Consider the following 24078-nt stretch of genomic DNA (forward strand, 5'->3'; position numbering starts at 1 on the left):
GCAGGGTGGACCTGGCCATTTGCTGGGCACAGAAGGGCACAGCACATCGGTTGCTCGTGGCTGAGCTTTTGGAAGATGCATGTGAACATCATTCTCTTCATAGCCGTGAGTGAGATGGGAAAAACCCTCCTGGGCTGCTTTGCTTGCGGAGGTGCTGCGAGGGCTGGGTGAGTCACCTGGGAAAGCACAGGGCACAGCCAGGCTCCGGAGAAAGTCTGTATATACTTCGTCCCATCCGTAAGAGTCGCTGCCGGGGCCATGTTTCGATGTGGGGACGGTTATTCTGAAAGTGTTTGCTCAGAGCACCTCCGGGTGTCAACCGCACATGGCTCAGGGCTTTCCCTGGGGACCAGCGGTGACAAACCCCTTCCTTACAGCTGTGTGAAATAAGGCCAGGCTACAAGGCTGGGATTTTCAGTGTTCATTCCGCTGCTGCTGAGGACCTCACTGCCTGCCCCATCCTCTCCCGGTGCCACGGGCTGCCCATATTAAAGGCTTCATTTTTCCTTTGACCCGTTGGGCACAGCAAGGAAGGATGGGCTTACGGTAGAGCTTTTTCCACTGTGCTTGGGGAGGGGCGGGAATAAAAAACTGCTATGTGATGTGGCTGAGGGCTTTCCCCACCCCGCCAGCAAGTCTGTCCCCCCACACCCAGCTCCTCTGCTCGGAGGAGCTGGGCTGTGGCCCCACTGCTGTAGGCAGGTAACTGTCACAGAGAAGATGGACGTGAAACTACTCAGCTCCTCCTGCCTCACCCAGGGCCAGAAGGGTTTTTTGAAAACAAAAATAAAGGGGAAAATTCAGTCTCCACCCATCCACCCAATTTGGCCGGCAAATCAAATAAAACGATCTCGGAGCTGGCACCACAGGAGCAGTAAATGCCAGCTCCCAGCCTCTCACACGAGGTGTCGAAACGAAAGGAGATGAACAAACAACCCCCAGGTGCCTGGGGGCAGCAAACTGGTTTTAAGATGCTGGTGGGTTGTTTTTTTCCTGTTTGGTGGTGGGAACAGCCGCTCACAATCCCCCTGGCACTGGGCAGCTGCCCCCCATGGCACTTGGCCACCCCTGGGCCATGGGCACGTGTTGATGGGGCTCTACAAGAAGGGCTTCATGCAGAAATACACATCACCACGGATGGTTTTCGTGGGCATCCTGGCGTGGGGCAATGCGGCCAGGGATTAACAACGTGGTGAAGGGGATGTCAGGCTCAGGCATCACCTTGGTTGTGCCCAGCCGCTTCAGAGAGCCCTGCAGGGATGAGCCTGGTGCCAAGGTGCCCCAGAGCACCCCTGCCCTGAATGGGCACACTTGGCCCATGTGTGTCTGGTTACTGCAACTAATATGAGACTTTTAAAATACAGGGTGTTTGTTTCAGTGGTTTTCCAGCCAATACTCCCCTACTAGAGCTATGTACACTCAGAGGTGGGTCTACGTTTGCCGTGAACAAACCTTGTCACAGGTGCAACAAAAATCTTTGCAAAACTTGCCAGGGGTCCGCATTCTCCTCTCATGAGGGAGATCATAAGAGAGTTTCTTCTCCACCTTTGCTACAGTCCAGTTAAAGCCCCGTGAGCAGTTGGGAGGTGCCTTGCAGGGCATTCACACTTCTTTCCAGCTTCTGCCTCATTGCAGTCAAATCAACTGGTTTTATTTCTCGCACTGGAGCTGTCCAAAGCACATTGGTGGCAAGCGGTGGCCTCGTTTCTCACTGACAAAGCAGGGACCAGCCTTTAGACCAGCGCTTTCAGCCGGCACCAGGCGCAGAAGCACTGCAAGGAGGGGATGATGATGCTGGGCCGCGCTGAGAGGTCAGCCACGCTCCTGGCACTGCCGGGAGCAGCCGGGCCAGTCCGATGCAACGTGATTGCCCCAAACTTGGGAGCGAAGCCACCCTAAGGCCATTGTAAAAAAAACCATGTGTGATAAAAGGGGTATTTTTTTCTGGTGTTTTTCCCTGTGTGCCGGAGCCGTTGGGCTCTCATGCGAGGCAGCGCGGGAGCTGCTTATCGGCTCACCCCATCGTGGCAGCAGACTGATGGTGCCGCTACCATCTCTGCTGTTAATCTCATTACAAATAAAGGAGGGGTAGAAGCTAAGCTGAGCTCATATTAATTCCCCTTGCCCTGCCCTGCTCAACCTCAGGAAATACCTACTAGAACTGCCATTCTCGTTATCCAAACCACCCCTGGAAATGATTATTAGCTGACTTGCTCCTTTGCCAAGTGTGTCCACTCGCCAGCCCGGCTCCGTTTGCCCACGGGGCCCTCCTGTTGCCTGCTCCTGCTACGGCACGCACTGCGGTTGCCTGCACCCGCACTCTCCTGCTGCGGCCTCGCATGCTGCCCGCTGCCGCGCAGCCGGACCGAGGGTGAACCCCGCTCCCCTGGAGCTCACCGGCGCTCCTCCTTGTCCCAGAAACAAGGTGAGGGTGGCCAGGCAGCTCTCCGAGTTGCCTGTTTTGCTTTCTCAAGTTCCTGTAGCGTGCTGGACTTATTTTTGGCAGGGTTGGATGGTGGCCAGGGGGTTGGGACATGTTGACATTTATGATTTTTTTTTTTTTTTTGCATAACGATGTTTTGCTAAATGAGAAGGAAACAAACTCGGTGCCAGCTTTCACTGTGTGTTTAAAACAAGATAAAAGTAATGCTGGGCTGGTCATGGCATCCACTAGACCTGTGGAGACAGCAGTTTGCTGGTGCGGTGTGTGCCCTGAGGACAGATGAAAGACTATGCTGAGCTCTGGGAGGATATGGGGGGGGCCCCTGTTGTTCTCAGTGGCATCTATTTCACCTGTCCATGTGGACCACCCAGGCCCAAAGTGAAGGCAGGGGTGTGCCTGTGGTGAACAATGGTGCAGGTTCTGGCCTCACGCCGGGCTGCACTCTGTTGTTTCTGGTGCTGTCGCCGGCACCAAGGCACCTTATACTCTGGGCCTGGGTGCCCGCTTTGGAAATGGGATGGCAAGAGAAAAGCACACATATACATGTGCCCATCTACACCTGGGAAAGAGCACAACGTTGTGAGATCCAGCCACGGTCATACCCCGATGTATAGACAAGCAGCAACATTTCCCGCAGGAAAAGGTGGCTCTTCTGGTGGGGTGTGGATGTAGGAGCACTTGCAGAAACAAAAGACATGCATGCTTCTTTCCTTTTTTAATATAGTTCTTCCCCAAAGCAGGACTAGCCCATTTTTATCTCACTGCCAGCGCTATCAGAGCCAGCTGTCTTGTTTTGTTTTTTTTTTTTCCCCAGGCTGGGCAAGGGTGTGGACAGGAGGAAACAACCTTTTTTTTTATAATGACAGTTTTTCACGGGAAGTTGTTCAGCTGTCTGTGAGTGCTCAGGTTGGCTCTGCCCAGGTTTAACCAGGAGGGATGAGCAGTGCCCAGTGTAAACTCCATCTCCTTCCTCCGCTCATACCTTTCCTCTGGCCAAGTCACTGCAGTTCACTGGCAGCCAGCAGCTGTAATGCAAAGGTGACAAACTAGTCCAGGGTCTGCTCCCACCCATGACCACAGTGCCTCTGAGGTGGGGAGACCCTTGCACGGGGACAGGCCGACCTTAGGTGCAGCAGCTGGCAGGGACGGTGCCACCCAAATTGTCCATCACTGGGGCAGAGACCAAGCAGCAGGGTGAGGAGGCAGCAAGAGGGACACAGCTGCAGGGTGGGATGGAGTGGCAGAAGAGGCTCTTCAGCTAGGCTGGCTGCTTGCAGGGCTTGTCACTGGGTCACCAAAAGTCGTCAAAGCTGCTGTATTTTGGGCTGTCAGTCTAGCTCCTGGGAAATAAAGGGGACATACAAAAGGTCCAAATACACCATATTTTATAAACTTACCATGCCCCAGCTTGGAATCAATGGGGATTAGTCATCATCCAGTGGAGCTGCTGGAGGCTGACTTGTCCACATGGCCTTAAGCCTCCACAGCAAAGTTGGTGAGGTTCAGTTGCTTAAAATTAATGCTGCAAAAAGTCTCGCAGGCTAATGCTTATGGGCATGCCCAGGTTTTATTAGACTCTGTAGCCACTGGACATAAAGGGCTTTAGGTATTTTAGCGTTGACTGTGGATTCAAGGATTTGTAAACACCCACAAGTCTTATTTTCAGGTGAGGTTTCAGGGGTGAGCTTTTGGCTGGAGGGAAACTTTCATCAGCCACTTGCAGTAAGTCATTTACACCCCAAAGGGGCTCAGCCTCAGACTTTCTGCTGGCCCCTGTTGGTGGTTCTTTGCTTGTACAAGGTGTTTTCCTCGCTCCTACCCTTTGCACGAGGTGTCGGGTGCCTTGTTGGGCTACCATGGCCCCTGCTGGGTGCTGCTCCCCATGGCCCAGTGCCCTCGCTGCCGCCGGCTCTGCACACTCTGCTGCTGCATCCCTGACTGTGAAATGCAATGATTCATCTTCTCCTTAACCAAGGCATCCATTTCATCTGTACTTTTTCCGGAAACATTAATGACTCCTTGTGCCTATGGCACAGACTGGGCTCCTCCAGCCCCCGCACAACTCCTAACAGCAGCCTTGTGCAAGGGGCAACAAAACTTGGCTTGGGCCCATTTGAATGTCAAAACAAAAGCAAAGCTCCTTGCTAGTAAAGATCCGCTGGCATTGTGTAACACTGTGTACGGCTTCGCTTTCACAGCAATTGCCGCACCCAAGCATGTACGCATGTGCACACACACACACACACAGTCACTTCAGTTGGTGTTTTAAATACTTTTTAATTCTATTATGTTTCCTTTATTAGTTGTTTTCTTTTTTTTTCTTGTTGACTGTCATAAATCAATCCTGCTAATCCCACCCTGCATATATTATTAGTATTAGGAGGGGCACAGCAGAGTTCACAAGGAACTAAGACACAGTTCAAGCATCTCCATGTGCAAACCTCTCCTATTGCCAGTGATAGAGCTGGGACACATATAACAAATGGCCAACACATTAAGTAGATTGTGGCTCCCTTCAGTGGCCAAGCCTTGGCTAGAGGAGCTCAGAGCTGGCCTGGGAACCATGAGGCTTGCTCTGAAATACACATCAGCTTTACTCACAGTGGTGTGACTTCAGGCACTGCCTCCTTGGGGAGCTCCTTCATGTAGGGGCTTTGGGAAGCAGCAATTACCAGACTTGCGGGGCACGAGAGGAATAACCAACATGAGCCAATGTAGCAGGAAGCAAAAATGTTAGTGTGCGAGGTTGTTCCTGGGGCATATTTGACCAAAAAGAGGAGTGCGTATGTTCGGTATTGTTGTTAGCTTCCTTTTTCCAGTGATGCGGGTGCCCTCTGGGCAGTCTGGATGTGACCCTGACAGCTCTGGCAGATGCCAGGCCCCTCCATCAAATGTGAGTTAAAATTCATTTCTCAGAGGCCAAGCCATCTTGGTGGCAACCCATCCCACTCAGATACAAAAGAGACCCAAAAGCCTACATTGTATTTTGGTGCACATCCCAAAAAGCTCTATAACTTGCTCCTGTGAGTCTACAGTGTGCCAATAAATTTGGCAACCACCTCTGCTGTTGCAGCAGAAATACAAATCCACGTCTGAGCTAGACTTTGCCAGAGCAGAGAGCTGGAAAAACAAACAAACAGGAAAAGCGCCTTTGACTCACTGCATTCCTGTTTCCTGGCTTCAGCCTGGCACGGACCGCAGGCAGGTCTCAGCAACAGAGCAGTGCGGTGAGCAGCACAGCCCAGGCAGTCCAGAGTCTTTCCCCTTACTGGGGATTTGGGGGTTGTGTTTGCAACTGAGTCCCAAAACGTTGCATCCTTCTGAGGCTTCTCCACCGTTCTCCACCAAAGCTGCTGTTTCACCAGAAGTCGGCCAGCACCCCACTTCGCTCCCCAGCCTGCTGCACACCCCAGCAGCGCACAGGGGCTGTGACACCCTCCTCCTGCTCTCCAAATTGCCTGAAGTGTGCCAATGGTGTGTAAGTTATTAGGCGGCTGGATGCAGAGCAAAGGAGATGGACAGGCAGGCAAATGCACACACATGACTTTTTGCTTAATCCTGTCCACATCAGTGTCTCTGATGCTCCTCCAGCACGGGGGATGTGTGCGTGTGCTCTAGAGACTGGGGCAGGAAACCCCAAAGGGAGAGGCACCATCATGAGACAAACCGCATGCCCCCCCCCCCAGTCTCCCCCTTCTAGTATTTGGCTAAAGAAAGACAAAGAGAGGCCCAGATGTTGTGTTTAGTTTATTTCCCCTAGATTTAGACACAGCTCTGGCTAACCACCACAGCAGCAAACAAACCACTACCCGCCATGCCCCCTCCCACTTTCCCGCAGGAGGACCCGCTGGTGGGATGCCCACAGCCCCTGGGAGGGCAGGGTCTGCACCGAGCTGCTTGGGGAGGGGGCAGCTCTGCAGGATGTGCTCAGGCAGATGTGGTTGTCAGGGGGATGGCAGCACAAACTCATGCTGAAGGTGCGGCATGTAGGAGTCAAGCCTTGGATGCAACAGCGTGGTGCAGACGGGGGACAACGCAACTGGCATTTCAGGTCTCCTGCTGCCCTCCACTTCTTCCCTCCAGCTTTTCCTCCGGCTATTTAAAAAAAGGTGTGTTAAGTACTTAAGCAGGGAAGGATCTCTGAAAGCAGAGACCTGTGGGCAGTTCTTTGGGGAGCCAACACAATGAATCTTTTCAACAGTCTATGAGGAAGGGAGATACAACCTCCAAGAAACAAGCTACACTGGTGGCTTAGAAACACCCAGAGCTTTCTTCCCTGCAGATTCCACATTGGAGGAGGTGCAGCAAATGACCCTTCCATCATTTTCTAGGCAGTAATGGTGCCCCCTTCACAGTCTGGGCATTTGTTTTTCCAGATGCACCGAGATCCCCTTTATCTCACCCAGGATCAGCTTTTGAGGAGATCTCTACAGAAGGACCATCCTCGTCTGCGGCCTTTGCAGCCAGTGACTGGATAAGAAGAGAGTGCTTATGAGCCTGGAAGATTTGGGTAGGCACAAGCTGCATGAACAAAGAGAAAAGACAATTCCCTATTGCAGATTTTAAGTCCTGGAAATGCCAAAGCTGGCAGAGGGGAGCAGAAAAAGACTGAGAAAGTTCCAGTGCAGCAGCGAGCTGAGAAAAGCCGCTCAGGGATGCAAATGCCAGCCAAGCTCCCTGCAGTGCTTTCTGGAGAGACAGCAGCCTTGCAATAAATTCACCAGCAAAGATTGCTGCAACCTGCCTTTTAGGAACTGCTTTCTAGTAGCAGAAGCAGCTGTTGGGTCAAGATAAAAGCTGTCCCTGTGTCTGGGCTGTGGGATGTGGGCGGTTCTGTGACTTCACTGTTAGTTCTGACTGAGGTAGGGGCTGCTCTGATCCCACACACAGAGGGGTAGGTGCAGCTTCTCAAGCACAGCCAAGCAAGACACTGGCACAGCAAGTCTGAAGGTCTAAGGTGCCAGAGTTAATTCAATGGTGGGAGAGGGATGATGTACTAGCTTAGCAGCAGTTACTGGCATAGTAAATCTCTTACGATAAGCAGCATGTGCTTTCACTGCAACACCCTCAGACTGGGTCAGAAATACTGAGGAAATAGATACTACCACACCATGAACATGGGCTCCTGCACTGTCAGGGTGGGAGGATACAGCCAGGACTTCCAGAGTACAAAGCTGCACCCATGATCACCCAACACCGTGGCACTGTAACATCCCTGAGCCTTTCAGCTGCTTTCCAACATGGACCTGGAAATGATGAATTCTAACCTTGTTTTTTTCCAAGAGCAGCACTGGGCTGGAAGCTCAAAGGATGCACTGTGAAGTAGTTTCTTTCATGCATCCCAAGCCATTAGCAAAAGCAGGGACTGAACATGAGTGACAGACCCTATTTCACCAGAGTCAGCTGCAAATCAAACCCCTTCTTGCCCGTGCACAGCTCAAGCCCCTGCCCAGCAGGTGATTTCTGGAAGCTCTGCTAAGAATTAATGCCCAAACGCCAGCTTTGTGCGGCTACAGAGAGATGCATTTTTCTAGGACCTGCGTTTTGCTTTTTTTTTTTTTTCCCTAAAAAGCATATTTCAAATGGTGAAGGGCTCTAAGATGGAAATAACTGACTTGTGCTACTTGTGCTCGAGGTTCCCCCAGGGCAGCACTGCCCGGGCCTTCAGCCAGCGCTTAGCAGGGGCAGGAAGACTGGTCTGTTATCACACCTGAGACATTTCTCTAGCAGAGTCTGAAGAGAAGCAGCTATTTCTGGCTGAGGAAGAAAAAAAAGGGGTTCTCCAAGGGGGTACAGTGGGCCTGAATAAGTCCTGAGAAGTGCTAGGGAAGGACAGGGAATCCCAGAGGCAGAGTCAGTCGCAGCAGGAGATGCTGGCACAGAGATAAGGGGTCCCAGCAAGAGCTGGGCTAAACACAGAAGAGACACTCCACAATCATATTAACTTGTTAATTTATACAACGGCTCTGTACAAAAATAGAAGGGTTCTAATAAGATTAACAATATTAAATAAATATTTGATAGAAAAAGTCTTTGGCCTAGTTCATAGCTCATCCTTTGGGTTGATGTTCATTTCGCTGGGTCCTAGATGCTCCTGGTCCAACATCGCGATCACTTCATCTGCCTGGATTCGCTCCTGCAAGAGGGGAAGGGAAGGACCTGTAACAGCAAAGCTTCAGTGCCTGCTCTCAGCTTATTCAGCACGGCTCAGCCTCCTGGGAGGACCCACAACAAGCAGTTCATCCAAGGACCAGCAGTGTAGTTGAGAGGACAAGGGACAGCCTGAGACTTGAGCTGGGGATTTGCTGGGCAAAATTAATCAAATCACTTTGCACCTCAATCCTTTATTCCCTCCTCCCTCCAGGGGCTGCAATGGTTGGGGCAGAGCTGATGTATTGCTGTTCCCTTATCACACTTCACTAGCAGCCACTGCCACAGCATACCCTCCTCCTGTCCCCTCCGCTTGACGTGGATTTCCAGCTCCCTGGTCAGGGCTGATCTCCTACCATAGAAGCACCAAACACAGAGGAATTTCAGCTAGTGCCAAAAAGCAGAGAGACAGTAAAGCTCTCTGAAAATAAGCTTCTCCCAAAACCTCGCAGCCCACCTGCTTCACAAGGCAAAGGGACAAGGGTTTTGCGCTCTCCCTGCATCTAATTTTGCTTGGAGGTTGCCTGTTGAAAGGCACCGTAGCCCAGATCTCCCAAGGCATCCAGCTGCCCAGACCCATGGACTTCAGGCTGCCAAACTGCTTTCGAGGACCTGGCAGCAGCTGCACATCACTGGCCTCTGAGCTGTGGGTGGCTGTGGAGGACTTCCCCGTTCATCAGGTTATTGCCACTAGGTGTCAGAAATGGCCAGCCCAGCCCTGTGCAGAGCCCTCCCGCACCCCGCTCAGCACCCCAGCCCGGCCCTGCACCCCATGGGCCCAGGGTGATGGATGCCCAGGAGCATGGGTAGCAGGGAAAACTGTTTGGTCCCGGGGCCACCAGCTCATGTCCCTGTGGTGCAGCAGATGGGAACGCTGCTGTATGGGGTGTGATGGGGGGGAGAATAGATGAGCCGGGACTGGAGGCTGAAGATGGTCCAGGTTCATCCAGGATGCTGGGTACCCCCTAGCTCCCCTCACATCATGGTGGAGGGACTCACCAGCTCTCTGTAAAGCGGGTCCAAGGTGAACCAGAGAGCCACAGCACACCGTTGGCCTTTGGTAACTGCCTTTACTCCATGGGGGTTCTCACCGCCTGATGAGAAGCTGATCATTCGCCCACACTTGGGCTTGATGGAGGCCTGTGGGAAAAGAGGCGACACTAGGGTGGCAAGGAGCAGCATGGCTGCGTGCACTGGCCGTGTCTGGGCTTGTCATGGCCCAGGGCCTGGAATCTTACTGGGCATCTCTCTGCATCACCCCAGGACTCAGTGAGATGCTCTGGAGGCCATGCAGAGCTCTGGGCATGGCTGTAAAACTGTGTGGGGTAAATAGGGAGGTGTGAGGCTTGGTCCAGCTGTGCAGACATCATGCAGAAAGGCTGCAAGGACTCCTTGCAAAGCCTGTAGGTGACCACCTACAGCAAAACTGCCACAGCATAGCTCCAGGGAGGTTCAGGCTAACCCTGGCACGGGCTGTGAAATGCCTTTCTTCTGGTATCCTGCAGGACCTCAGGGGCAGAACCAAATCAACCCTCTGGCACTGGTCTTAGGTAGATGCAATCTACCCTCCAGCATCTACTGGACTTCAGAGCCCCAGCATGGTGCCCAGCTGCTCTGTCCAACCACAGAGGGGGTGCCCACCCTCCCAAAAGGCCCTCTGCAGAGGTGGGAGCTTGTACCTGAGCCCCATCCCTCTCAGGGACCGATGTCCACCACCGTGACCTGCTCTGGGCCAGACGCTGCATAGGTACAGAGGCATTGCTTCATGTTTGGCCACAAGATGGGGTGGGAGCTCAGTGGTCCTCCAGGCAGGGACAACTCTCAGCCATCCCTCTGATCTGCAGGCTTCCTGCTCTGCGCAGCCTCTGGGCAGGGCACAGAAGGTCTGTGCGCCTCTGCCAGCAGGATTTTGTATGGGCTCTTTGTAAGGCAGGAGCCATAGGCTGCCTGGGGAAGCCCAGAGCCCCAGCACAGGCTGCTGAGGAAGGGAATTTGGTTGACAGCACCAACTTACCGTCACAGTTTTGGCATCCATCTCGGTGAAAATGAACTCGCCTCCTTCAAAATCTGCGTTCATGTACAGGAGGGCACTGGAGGAGGAAGCAGGAGACCCCTGTGAGGGAAGCAGCAGGGGGGTTCGGGGCTGACCCCCACCTCTGGGGCAGGATCTGCATCGCTCCACTGAGACGGGGCAGGGGGGGCTGCTGGGCAGGGGAGGTCCTGCTGTGGGGCCTGTCAGGGCCACCCAAACTGCCCTCATTTTGGATCCACAGCTGAGAACCAGCAGATGTCTTCTTGGCTAGGATACAATTCTCAAAATATCCCCTGGCTGCCACGAGCTCTCACCCTCCCGTTTTGCACCAAAAACACCTGACGGAGACACAGCCCTGTGGGCCACTGCTGGACTCTCCTGACCCTAAAATATCCCAGAGCCATTACAGTTAAACCCTGGCTTGAAGCTTAGCCACGATGCTTGCTGCCACCAGAAACTACCTGCTGGATCTCACTTCTGCCATGGCTGGGATGTACCAGCTTTAGGGCTTACAGCCTGTGGAGCAGGATGCCTGGAGGGTCCCCAGCGGCAGCCCCCCGCTTCCCTCCTACCTGTAATCTCGAAAGGTATAGGCAGGAGGCTCCTTCCAGCACTCGTTGGCCTCAGGGTCCAAGAGGCAATTGTCAGCATGGATGGGGTGGCTCAGGTCATTCCTCCTCTCCTGCTGGCCTAGGCAGGACCATGTGGAGGAAGGGAGGGGGAGAAGGGGTGGATGAGATGGAAATGCCATGCTCTGTGGGGTCCGTCATGGTGGGGAGCCTGCCCCGATCCCACTCCGGGTGGTGTTTACAGACGAAAGGAGGAAAGGAAAGGCTGGGGAGAAAAGGCAACATCTGAGGACTCAGATCTGCACAGCCCTGCTTGTTCCTTACTGCAGGGAAGCGAGATGGAGAGCTGGGGGGGTGGAAAGGAGAAGGGACAGTGAGAGGAGGCAAGAAAAGAGGGAGGAGAAAAGAGGAAGAGTTGGAGACATGAAAAACAAGAGATACCCCAGAAATTAGCTTCTTTGGGACAGCAGTGCCGACCCTTTACTGCTGTGGGGATGGTGACTTGGCCCAGCCCTCAGCCACCAGTTTAAGCATCAGGCAAAACAGAGCTACTCTCAGGCTTGGGTCCCCCACTCGTAAACTCTCCGTGGAGGGCTGAACCCCTCCTGCCCTCCCAGCCCTCCCCACCGCTGGGCCCCCGAGCCCTCACCGGAGAGGGCGGTGCGGCACACGAGGTGGGTGTAGGAGAAGTAGAGCGTGGAGTTCAGCATGAAGTAGGACTCGACGATCCTGCGAGCCTTCTCGCTGATGTCGTAGAAGAGCCGGGCGCTCTTCAGCGGGACGCGGCCCTCATAGCCGTACTGGGCAAAGAGAAGGGGCGAGAGGGTCAGTGCCACACGCCAGCTGGGAGGGAGGGCATGGGACAGGAGGAAAGGAGATGTACCTTGAGGGCTTTGAGGACGGTGGCTCCTTCAAATCTCTCGTTTGGGGTGTGGGGGGAGGTTTTGCCCCTGTAACCGTCTCCAGCCAACATGATCCCCTGAAAGACACCAACACGGGCGAGGCGTGAACTGGTTCCCCAGGAGAGGGGGAGCTGCAATAGAAGCACCTGGAACCCTCTTCCCCAAATCTCCCAGGGCTGCATTCACCGGGACAGGTGAGTTGGGTGGGAAGGCACTCCAGCTTTCCATGAACACAGTCCATTCTGAGATGCTGGAAAACAGCCACCAACCTCCCTACTGGGCATGTTCAGGCACCCTCAGTCCCCTCCCAGGCTCAGTTGACGATGAATGAGAAGGCTCAACCAGGCTTGTGGATGAGCATCCTTTGGGATTGTGTATAACGTGTGGCAAAGAGCTATTTCTGCAGGGGCTCTGTCTTGCAGCATGTTTCTAAGAAAGGCCAAGATGGAGCAGCAGCTCCTGTGCTGCAATTATGGGTGTGTTATGGAGATAAGTGTCTGACTGCTCTCCACAGGGATCCTGGCATCAGATGCAACACTCAAGAGTGAGACATGAACCCAGAGCCTCTCCGGGGGCTGATCACACATTCAGCTCTCACCAGTCAGATGCTGGGGAAAGCATCAGGCACTCAGCCCAGGTGACAGTCACGTCCCCCCCAGGGATGTTGCCTACTCACACTGGCCACCCTGTGAAGCTCTCGACACTGCTCCTCTGAGATGACGTTATCCAGTAGTACTCGCTGGGTGCCATTCAGCTGCTGCGAGTTGTAGACAAACTTCACATCGCTGTAGAGAAGCGGACCTCCTGATGGAAAGAGAGACAGAAAACAACCCTGCTGAACATGCAATGGCCTCATTGACGTCTTGTACCATGGCTGAGGGCCAGCTGAAGTCACCCGGGTGCACTGCCAGGGAAAGAGCTTCACAGCAGAGAGCAAAGTTTGGCCTCACATCAGCAACAAAAGAAACAGAAGCAAAGGAAACACCCAGAGATGAAATCAATTTGCTGCAAGAGCATCAGCATTTTCCACCTTCTCATTAGCTGCCTTGCAAATGCAGGGAACACAGACTGAAAATGTCAAAACCCGATGGGACACAATGAGAGACACCAGCTAATGTGGCTGTCCTGCCCAGCAGCCAACATCAATGGAGGCCGTAAGTTTCCATTGCATTTGCGCTGTGTGGATGTTGCTGGCTTGACATGCAAAGCCACTCTCTCCAATTGTCATCAGTGGGTTTTTTTGTCTTTTACACACATAGAAAACCTAATGTGGTGCTGAGCTTGCAGCAAGCATCACTTGTTCTACACCAAGAAGGGGGGCTGGGAGTGGGCGAGCTGGGGGACCCTGAGGACAATCCTCCTCCACAGAGGCAAAGGAGCTGCCGTGGCCATCCTTGCCATTCCTTGCTCCTTTCCTCTGAGCTGCCTCTCTCTGCCTGCCAGAAGCCAATGGCTTGGATGCATTTTGGAGGTCCCAGGTAGCATCCCTGGGGTGGGAATACAACCGTGGCTGGGCTTGCACACTGCTGGGCTCCTGCCTGGTATGGGGCAACTGAGCCTTGCTACGTGCTGAGCGAACGGACAAGAAGAGAGAGATTAGCTCTTTACAAGAAATTTGGATCCATCCCCATCAAATTTGCCTGAGCAGAAAAACATGGCAAGGCCACTAAATCACCATCTTCTGAAGCCTCTTCCCCCCATCTCCTCAAAGAGAGAGAATGAAAGAAATGGCAACAATAAAAACCTAAACCAAATGTTTCTCCAGGAGGACGGTGAAATGCATCTAAATTGTGGGAAAAATTATCTGTTGTCACACAGCCACAATAAAACAGAGGAAACAGAGCCACAGAGCTCCTCTCACCATGTGGCACGAGGAAACTTCTCTGTTACACTGCTTTTATAATTACTACTTTTCCTGTCTGTTGAGGTGCACTGTGTGTTTTTGGAAGGTCTCCTTGGCCTATGGAGGACAAGTAACCCTGAAGGAAAAGCCCTGCCACTAGCCCCTCGACTTTATTTCTCAAGACTTAGGTTTCTTGGAAATGGAAAGGATGGGACGTTCCTCATGTTCACTTTGCTGTTCTTGTTGCTCGATAATAGCATTTATTATAAATGCAGCTGGATCAGAAACGGGACTCTGAAATGCATACACCAACTCAGGGCTGAGTTTTCCAGCTCAGATGTTGCTCTTCCCCAGCCGTAGGCACATGAGGGATGAACCTGGAAGGCATCACTCACCACTGCCTCTGTTCCTTCTGTTTCTCCCAAGGAACTGGGGGGGCTGGCCTGTGCTGTGAACACTGAACCCTTGTCCCAGACCAGCAGCGCGCTCCTGGCTGCCTTTCTTGCCCCCACCACCTCTAAGCACCAGCAGAGAGAGAGAGAGACCTGTTTCCTGTGTGTACGCACTGTGAAAAACACCCCAAAGAAATTGGGGAATTCTTTGGACTTTTGCGAGTGAAGGAATTGGCAGAAAGGAGAAAGGGGGGACGAGAGAAGTACAGAAGAGAAGTACAAAATTAAAATAGACTTTTCTTCTTTCTTTTGGCCTTTTCACTTCTTTTTCCAAGTGAAAACAGAGAAAGAAAAAAAGACAACAGAGAAAGGAAGCAGCTGGTTGGACAAAAAATCCCGTTTTCTTTTTGAATGGTTTCAGTTTTCTTTGTAAACGTGAAAACATTCTGCAACTAAACCAGAATAAAAACATAGAGAGAATTAAAAACAGAGAAAGACACGCTCTGAAATTATTTGGTTATAGGAGGCAAACAGGCCAACAAATATAAATCAACCAGCTCTTGCCTTAAGCAAGCTCTTCAGGATCTTCCTGTGCTATTTGCCTATTTCATGTATGGCTAGAGAAGGGATAACAATACTCTGAACAGGACACTGAGCAGCTGGAGAGAACCTGGGCTGTGGAAAGCTGTGAAATTCCCCCAAAAGTGCAATCATCCATTGCATTACAGGGAGGTTTAATTGCCTGCTGCTGCGGAGCTGGCCTACTAGAGACACAAGACACCTCCTGGCTTGAGATCCTGTTGTTTTGCAGTGAGGATCATGCTTTGGTGTTTGGCTACAATATAATTTTTCAAAATTGTTATGGGGGAAATCTTGTCTTTAGTAGAAGAAGTTATGGTATTTTCTGTGGTTGACAAAAATGTGCTGAAATCAGTTGAAATGTCTGCCGACAGTCCTTAAAACCAAGTGATTTGATGTAAGCCAAGAGATGAAATTGCAAGCCAGTCTGCAAAGAGAAATGGCTGTTAATATGGTGTGCTCCAACACATTTAGCAAAGCATCAGAACCAGAGTTCCCCAAACCTAGTACCTCCAGCATCTGTCCTTCTGCAGCCTGGACAACAGGGAACATTTTTATCTTAAAAGCATCTCTGGGGAAAGACTACTGTTTGCTGGTGCCACCTTCCCCGCGGTGAGGAGGACCCAGCCTCCCAGCTCCACATCTTAGGGCTCTGTGCTGAGCAGCTCAGCAGGTGGGAAAAGCAACTCCAAGAGCAGAGCAGTGCTGGTGGGATCCACAGACCCAACCGGCCCAGAAATGCTGTGGCAGCATCGAAGACTTCTCTGTCTCTTAAACAAAACTTCAACCCCTTCAGGTAGGATTGGCCCTCATTGCTCAGCAGCCAGCCTTTGCAGTCTGCGGTCTCTGGCAATAGGAAAAAACCTTCTGATTTTTTTGAAACATCTTTATCAGACTTACCCTCTTTCAACTCTCGATCCGGTTTTGGCATGGGTTTCTTTGCCAGGGACAGCCGGGGCCCATCCTCTGGTTCACTGCTAATACTTGATGGGACACTGAGGAGAAAGAGAGAAGCGGAACATTGTGACTTTGGCCACAGGTCTCCAGTTCTGGCAGTTGTACTGTTTTGCACCCTTTGGAAACTGGCGCAATGAAAAAAATTCAAAAAATTTAAAAAACGGGCAAATTGGTACTTTGTACAAATGTCACAATCATACAGGTAGAAGAAGCCTCACCCCGTCCTGTAGCAAACTGTTTTTGTGGTAATGGAAACAACAGTTTCCACCTGCAAAGCACAGACACCAACAAACCTGAACAGCACCACTTGCCTCACCGACCAAGTTCCCTCTAGACCATCGTTGGTTTTGAGGCACTCAGCTAAAATAAGGTGCTTGTGGGAATGTTTCTAATGGTAAGGGGCAAAGGGCCCTAATTCAACCATGATGGTGTTCTGGGGTGCATGGGCAGCAACCCCCCAAGTGGCATGCTGGTACCCCATCATGGACACATCCCCTTCACCCCACTGAGGGGACTGGTGAAGCTGCAGGCTCAGCTGAGGTGGGTGGTGGCTCACCTGTGCTCATCCTGGCGGGCGCCGTACCTGTTCCAGTAGTTCTGTGGGAAAAGAGAGAGGTCATGCTTCTTAACTTAATGCTCCAGCCAAAGCCAGGGATCTACCTACTCTGCCTCGCACCCCGGGACATCAGCCAGCCTCTCTGGTATGGATCCATCCCACACAACTTTGGGCAATTGCCTGGGGTCACCAAATTGAAAATGTAACCCCGACCCAAACTGGCATCGTATGACAAGTACAGAGGGAGCCCGGCTTGCCCAGCCTTCTCTGTCCCACCCGACCACCATGGCAGTGGCTGAGACACAGCCAGACACCACGGCAAGGGAGCTGGACTAGGCTGTGTCTGCTTCTCCTTCACCCTGGGAACGGCTGCCTTCCTTGCTTTGCCATCACCATTATGCCATAGGGAAGAGGCCAAGACCCGGCTCCTGAGTCACCTATACAGGACTCGCTTTATAGGAGAGGGGAGGGGGGAAGCTGGTCCTATAGCTGTGAATTCCTAACGGTCCTCGCCATAGCGGACCCAGGCATTACCGGCTCTGTGTAGGTGTACCCGAGGCCGGCCGCAGCCACCTGCAGGAGGTGAGACTCCAGCTTATGGCGCCGCAGCAGCATTTTTGCTTCCTGAAAAGAAGAGGAAAGGGGGAGGAGTTGCACATGTAGCTTTCACAAGACACAGACAATACATCTCTGCTTCAAGAGGGGTTTGCTTTTCACGCAACACCGCAGACTCCTATGGGGCGAGGGATGCTTGGGTCATGCCTTAGAGCAACCCTGGACTCAGGGCTGAGCCGCTCACTACATTACAGAAGGGGAGGTGGTCAGCAACTCATTCAGGAAGCCTGAATCCCCAAAAGAGATGTTCATAGCTGGCAGTGTTGAGCACCTTGGAAAGCCTCTAAACATCTGGGCAAGAGGTTGGCCAGAGAAGCCCCAGCTGCAGAATGGGAGGCAGGTTCAGGCTGGCGGAGCAGGGGCCCTGGCTGGGCTGTGCCTTGGTTCCCCATCTGCAACGCGGAGCCCATAGCCTGGCAGTGGGTGGGCTGCAGCATCACAGCCTGGGATGCACTCAGGGTGCTCGGACGGGGACCACAAAGCCCAGCCAGCTGGAAATCGTCCATCAGAGGACTTTTTTTGAATGAAAAATTTGTGAACAGAATACCGGGTTTTCTCCTAGAAAATGACTTTGCAAAGCAAAAATCAAATATTTTTTTTACAGAAAACTTCAAAACACTCGAAACAATGAAATGTTTTTTGTCAACTTCAGTTTTGTAGCTACATTCACTTTGCAAGGAGAAACGATAATTGTTCTTGTTTTCTGTTTTATCATTTCCCTTTCCTTTTTTAGCATTTTACCAGATTCACCTTGATTTTCCCAGAAATCAAGGAATTCCCAAGGGAAGGGAATAGGGAATGAGCCACAGCAGGGCTGTGATGGGATAGGAGGAACTTCTTCTCTTCTGCATTGGTTGTTTGACCCCATCCTAACCCTGTGATAGCAAAGCTACCCCCGCAGAACAGGCTGAGCACTGAATTCCAAGCTCAGTGACTTGAGAGTAATGCTGACATCCCAACCTCCGCTTGGGAAAATATTTCTCAGCCCCCTCTTAACGGAGGTTGCCCTCTCCTCAGTGCTTCATTGCATTCCTCCTCCACATGTCCTCTGGAGCACTGAATGAGAGGAGGGTTTATGTTGTTGAGGCACTTGGTCATCACCCTCCCTGCCCTTGCCTGGGCTTTGCTAAACTGAAGTCCCCAGTTAAAGAAGATCCTGCCCTCCAGCTTCTCCCCCACACCAGTGACTCTGGACTTGCACCCTGACAATTAGCATCACCAGCTAGTCCAGCATCTCCACATCTGTTTCTAAAGCGGTCCCACTGTGGGAAAGCTGCCAAGCTGCTTTTATTTCCAGCCGATGCCTTTGTTAAAGCCTCCCACCGAGGGCTCTTAGGTGACATTCACCCTCACCTTCCTGGGTTTGATGGTGTCTGGATCCATTGTACCTTCCAAGAGGCCCTCGTAATAACCTGCATTCTCCAAGACATCTTCATCGTCCGGGTGGAAGAGGAGGTAGGACTTGGCACACTCCAGGGCTTTTACATAGTCACCGACTGGGAGGCAACACAACAGTTGTCAGGGGGGGCAGAGGAGGGCACAGCCCCGCCGGCGGTGCTGGGGGCTCACGCAGAGCACGGCGGGGCAGAGCCGAGGAGGGGAGCCTGCAGAGAGGGACGGCACAGCCTGAGCTCTCCATCAGCTGAAGGGTGAGCCCAGCACTTTACAAGGCTCTTCTGATGCAACTTTGTCTTAACCCTTCCATTTCACCAGCACGGAAATTGAGGCAGAGACACAACTTCTCTGTGGTCATGCACAGGTCAGATGGTATCCAAATTGGATCCAACTGGATGGGCTGGATGTGGATGCTGTCCAGCAGCAAACTGCCTCTCTTCTGTGCAGCATCTCTCAGGGCTCTGGAGGGTTTTACCCACCACGTTAAACCTCTAATTGGGCAGAGGAATAAAAAAGCCTGTACACCATGCACGAAATGCTGCTGACTCCTCCAGCTTTCTTCCCATTGCATTGATGAATGAAGAAGCTTTAGGTTTCAGTAGCAATTTTGACCCTCACACATTCTGCCCTTTTCAGGAAAAAGCTCTTAGCACAAGCCTGAGATAGCAGAATTCTGCCTAGATTTTCTTTTACGTAACAGAACGTAATAAAATACCATACAGATCCACACAACTGGCAGTATTTTATAGCACTGCCAACTCCTGATATTTTGCAATGTTGCCAACTCCTGCAGCTTTACTGTGAATCTTAAAATATTTGGTAATTAGCAAAAATTGGCACCTTGAGATAAGCTTGGGCTAACTTGTGTATCTGTTATATATTATCTTAGAAAATGTATCAATTGGTTTCAGAAAATGTGAAACATATAAATCCCCAGAACTTTAAGATCAAAAGGCAAATGAAAGGACCCTAAAAAAGCATGATTTATTTAAAGAATAATAATGTTTAAGCTAAAGGTTGGTCTTTTAAAACCTCACTGATGATTTAAAACACTTTTACAAAAATACTTAATTTCATTTCAGTCAACATGACTTTTGAAGAGACAATTGCCAATGATGTCCTTTGCTTCCTGACTCTTTCAGACCATGCCGCTGCATCACTGTAGCACAGACATCATGGGGAAATATCCTGATTTCCACGTGAAACAGTTCAAACTTGTACAAAATGTAACAAAACTCAGCAAGCACCATGAGGAACAGAAAGACGGCCTTTACCTCTGTAATAAGCAAACTGCAAGTAGTCGTAATGGAGGGGAAGGAAATTTTCGATGGGCGAGATCCGGCCCGAACGTGTGGCAAGTTCTCGGACACAGTCATGTTTGCAGGCCAGGACTTGCATGTAGTGATCTGCCAAGAAAAGAGGGAGAAGACAGTCAGAACTGAGAAGGATATGGTGATGGTGTTGAGACGAGGACAGACAGGCGTTAAGTCTCCCCAGCTGAAGGACATGCAACTCATGCTGCTCTGGCCCAGCAGGCAAGTGCGCACCTAGAGAAAGAACTCAGGCTCCTTCCCAAAGCCAATGCAGAGCTGCAGTCACATTTTTGCCCCCCTTGAGAAATGCCTTTCTCCTTCTGTCAACTGTAGAGGGAGCTTGAGCATCTCTTTTGTGTGGTGGGAACTGCTGCTTCTGCTCAGGAAAGCCAGATGGGTGCAGGGACGTGCAGGTGGCAGGTAGCTCTTCAATCCCAAGAGCCAAACCAAAGGTGAGGACACCCACAAAGCAAGTGGAGATGTGAAGACAGGGTGGCCACGTGCTGCCACACGAAAGCCATCTCCACACTCCCTTCCTTCAGCTCGTCTTTAATCCTCTCCTTTCTGCAGCAAGAAAGCTCCTGAGGGCACGGGGAGGTTTAGGTAAGAGGGGTCTGTGCAGCTTCTCAAGCATGGCCAAGCAAGGCACCTGCACTGCAAGTCCGAAAGGTCTAAGGTGTAAATATTGGCAGCAAAATCCCCGTGTTTGCTGCTTCTTGAAGATGAGATATCTCCCAGGGAAACCCAAGCACGTGGTAAACATCTGTCATTAGCAAGGTTTCTTAATTGGTAGGAGTCCACAATACAGGCGTTGTATCAGCTGTACAATTTCGAAGCCAACACTGACATCTGATTCCAGTTTGGAGCCTTTGCTGTAATGTACTTACAAATCTACTTTGCTTGCTCTGTCTCTGTACATCATTAAAAACCTTAAGAAACAAACACAGGCTTGAAAAAAAAACATGCGCTCTGCTACCAAAGCATTTCTCAGAGCTGCCAAAAAAACAGCCTGAGGAATTTGCAATGAAATCAAGTGGAAACTCAAAACAGTCCCCATTTACTCTGGGCAGGTAGTCTGAGTAGTTATCTGATTTACCATATACATCCAGGGTATTACATTAAGGAAAGCAAGAAGGAAAAGGACATAAATAATTTTGTTGTAATTTAAACATATTTAATCATCCTAGACCTGGAATAATCCATCACTGAGAAGCACTGCTTTTTCTTGGTACTGTCAAGGTACCCTAGAAACAGGCAATATAGACTGAAATCAGTTCACTGAAATGCATCTGTCCCCAGGGTGGAGAGGTGAGAGTGTTTCAACCCCATGCAGCAGCACAGCAAATCAGCTTGGGATTGAAAAGAGAAACGAGTTTTGAAGAAACTTAAACTCTTTTCTCGGTGTATTAGTGTTCCCACTCCCTGCTGAAACATCTGGGGCTCAGCGCCCTGGACCCAGGGGTAAACTCTGGATTATGCTGTCCTGTAAGGAACCACTTAGTTCCCTATAGCAAAGCAGTTGCATTATGTGTATTATTTCCCTCCGTGTGCCCTCGCTTCCCTGTTTCTTTGGATGCCTGACCAGCCCTAGGGTTTGGAGCTGTTATTCCCAGGCATATCTGGCCAAGCCAAGTCACAGCACTTGCAGAGACCATCTGGCTTGTTCTCACTCCCAGGTGATGTGCTAGGTTGAGGACCACCACATCATGACCATGTCTGCGCTCTGCATGGTCCAGCACAGAAACATCTCTGCTCACTGGGGCTGCACTCGACTTGCACAGCACAGAAACAATTTAACAGAGACCAAAACCTGTTTGATGAGCAGCAGCTTTCAGTGAGAAGGAAGGTGGGTTTTCTTTGCCACTGAAGGCTGCTCTCTTGGAGAGCTTGATACGACCCTTGGTGTTCTGGTCATGGCTTTAAAAGCAGGCATGATCAGCTGACAGTTACACTGGTACCAAGTCAGCCCTTACAACACTTCTCATATTTTTTGCATGGGTAAATAAACCCAACAAAGGCAGCTTCCCATCCACTATGTTGGTGGTTTCTCATCTTGGTTGTTTCAGTTAGATTTCCTGCCACGACACAAACAGAATTATGTAACCCCAAAAACCAATCTGCGTCTAAGTGAAGTATTTTCTACACAAGAAGCAAAACTGCAAAGCTTGATGCAACTCCAAGACCATGAACAGATAAATAAGATTTCTGTCACCAAACAAACCTTAATTTATTGCTCTTCTTTCCCTTACAACTAATTAAATGTGATCTCATTTATACTCAGAATGAACCATTTTAATCCCCTCTGGCTCAGAGCCACACGTGCAAATCTGAAGATTACGTAGCAATGTTCAATTCTCTCCAGAGATTTCAGTGAAGATCATAATTAGGTGGGCCTCCACTAATGACAAATCCATCCTTTTGGATGGGGAGGTAATCTATGTTTTGAGCCTTTTTGGCAACTTTCCTGGCCATCTGGAGTGTGGCCAAGAGGACTCTGCTGCTCTCTTCATATGCACTGAAAAACAGAGACAATATAAACAGAGGCCAGCAATGTCTAAGATTCCAGTGAGGTATGTGAGACTGTGTACAGGGGGAAACCGAGGTAGTTTATGTTAAAGCACCTATACTTCCAGCTCTTACGGAAAGCTGCAAATGCTCCACACATCTGGAAATGCAATTCTTCTAGCCCAGCTTCTATTCAGGACCAAAATGAGATGTTCTAGTTCCCTGTCCTCTGGGTTTGCATTTTCTAGCCTCCCAAGTGCCTCCTGCAGAGTTACTCACCAGCAGCAGTGATAGACGGGAAGACACTGCACCAAATCCAGCCAAAGGCCCATACACAATAATTAAAAACATTGCAGGGCCAAGGGTGAGAACCCTAAAGATGCAAAAAGATCTCACCTGCAATAGCTTCATAGAGGCCAGCCTTATATTCCAAGTACTCATGCTCCTCAAATCTCTGCGGGCCCTCGCACATGATCTGGCAATCTTCATCTTCGGAGTAGTACCCTTTCAATGCACGCTCCAAGAAGTCAATGGCCAGCTCATACTCCTCCTTATCGTAGTGCCTTACTCCAGCACTGTAGTCCTCCTGCAGAGTAGGTCAGCAGAAGACAAGACCGTGAGCGTGCTGCTCAGACCACAGCATCCTGCCCTTGCCAACTGCAGGTGCCTCTCAAAAGAAGGCAGGGACAGAACGATCTCCCTGGGTACCTACCAGATGTAACCAGTCGTACCAAACCATGTTTAAGCTACCAATGGACTTTTGGGCCACTGGAACCTCGTAAAACTGCCTAAATGCTCTTCTGAACTCCTCTATACTTAGGGAATCCTGGATTACACATTATGTGAAAAAACATTCCTTTTCTTTGTTTTTACCCTCCTACCCAACAACTATGCTCAATGCCAATGGAAAAGACTGCTCTTGACCCAGGCAGATCTGTCTGGGTGCCCTAGTGAGCACCTCCATTAATTACACCAAACAGCCACTCTCGCTTCCTTGTGTCTTGAGCAATCAGAAAGTTGGGGGTGGCCCTGGCATTTGTGTTCAGCTTTCGCCTTGGGGAGGTGGAAAAAGCTGTCACTCTCCGGCCTGCCACCCTGGGGAGAACCCGGCTCAAATGAAACACACAGAAGCCAAGATGTGACTGTCAGTGCCCATGGAGGCATCCATCAAAGCTGCCTGCTGGTGTCTGTTCACAGCCATGGATGACCCCAGAGTCCCCTGAAGAGAGGGACCAGGCTGGGGACATAGCCATCAAACAAAGAGCGGAGAGTGCCTTGAAAAAGCAGGAGCTGGCTTGCCTTAAAGGAGAGTGCTGAAAGGGAGAGTTTGTTTAGCTGTATTGCAATGCCCACCTTGGCAGGAATCTCCCCATTCATAGATGATGATCTCTTGGCCTCCTAAATCTCTTCTCTCCAGACTGCCTGACACTTAACCCAGGCACCTCTTTAACTCAGACTCACCATGTGCTGCTTGGCCTCCCGGTCGATCAAGCTGACCTTCCCTGCCGTGGTTTTGTAGTTCTCAATGTCCTGCTGTATCTCCATGTGCTCAGGGTTTGCCATGAAGAAGGTGTGAGCTGCATTTGCTGCCTCGTCCAACTTGTTCAGCTGTAACGAGATAAGAAAGACCAAGCGAGTTGGTGATGTAGGACAGTGAACACATCAGTTTATGCTGCGCCCTCTGACAACTATACCTTTGACACCCTTTTGACACCACTGTGCTGGGCAATGAGGGGATAAACAAGGAAAACCTGAACACAGAAGCTAAAGAAAACAGCTGAAATGAGAGGAAAGCCCAGTGCAAGGGAAATCAGAAGAGGTGGAGTT

The 24078-nt window shown here is 50.9% G+C and overlaps 1 protein-coding gene across 3 annotated transcripts in view; it reads right to left on the reverse strand.

Moving 5' to 3' along the window:
* Positions 1-8380: 8380 nt before the first annotated feature.
* P3H2 (prolyl 3-hydroxylase 2) overlaps positions 8381-24078 on the reverse strand; it is a 77060-nt gene continuing 61362 nt past the window's right edge. For 2 of the 3 annotated variants that reach the window (XM_030029024.2, XM_030029025.2), the window contains 14 exons: positions 23713-23859; positions 22648-22837; positions 19708-19839; positions 18392-18534; positions 16958-17047; positions 16424-16464; positions 15811-15905; positions 12773-12900; positions 12078-12173; positions 11844-11994; positions 11198-11315; positions 10608-10683; positions 9593-9733; positions 8381-8579 (listed from right to left, as the gene is read on the reverse strand). In XM_030029024.2, the coding sequence (XP_029884884.1) occupies positions 8487-8579; positions 9593-9733; positions 10608-10683; positions 11198-11315; positions 11844-11994; positions 12078-12173; positions 12773-12900; positions 15811-15905; positions 16424-16464; positions 16958-17047; positions 18392-18534; positions 19708-19839; positions 22648-22837; positions 23713-23859 (1641 nt within the window). In that variant the 3' untranslated portion in view covers positions 8381-8486. Of the gene's footprint in view, positions 8580-9592; positions 9734-10607; positions 10684-11197; positions 11541-11843; positions 11995-12077; positions 12174-12772; positions 12901-15810; positions 15906-16423; positions 16465-16957; positions 17048-18391; positions 18535-19707; positions 19840-22647; positions 22838-23712; positions 23860-24078 lie in introns of those variants that run through there. The other variant, XM_041126904.1, reaches the window with a different exon arrangement.

Source organism: Aquila chrysaetos, chromosome 10, assembly GCF_900496995.4.
Source record: "Aquila chrysaetos chrysaetos chromosome 10, bAquChr1.4, whole genome shotgun sequence".
In the NCBI taxonomy this organism is placed as follows: Eukaryota; Metazoa; Chordata; class Aves; order Accipitriformes; family Accipitridae; genus Aquila; species Aquila chrysaetos.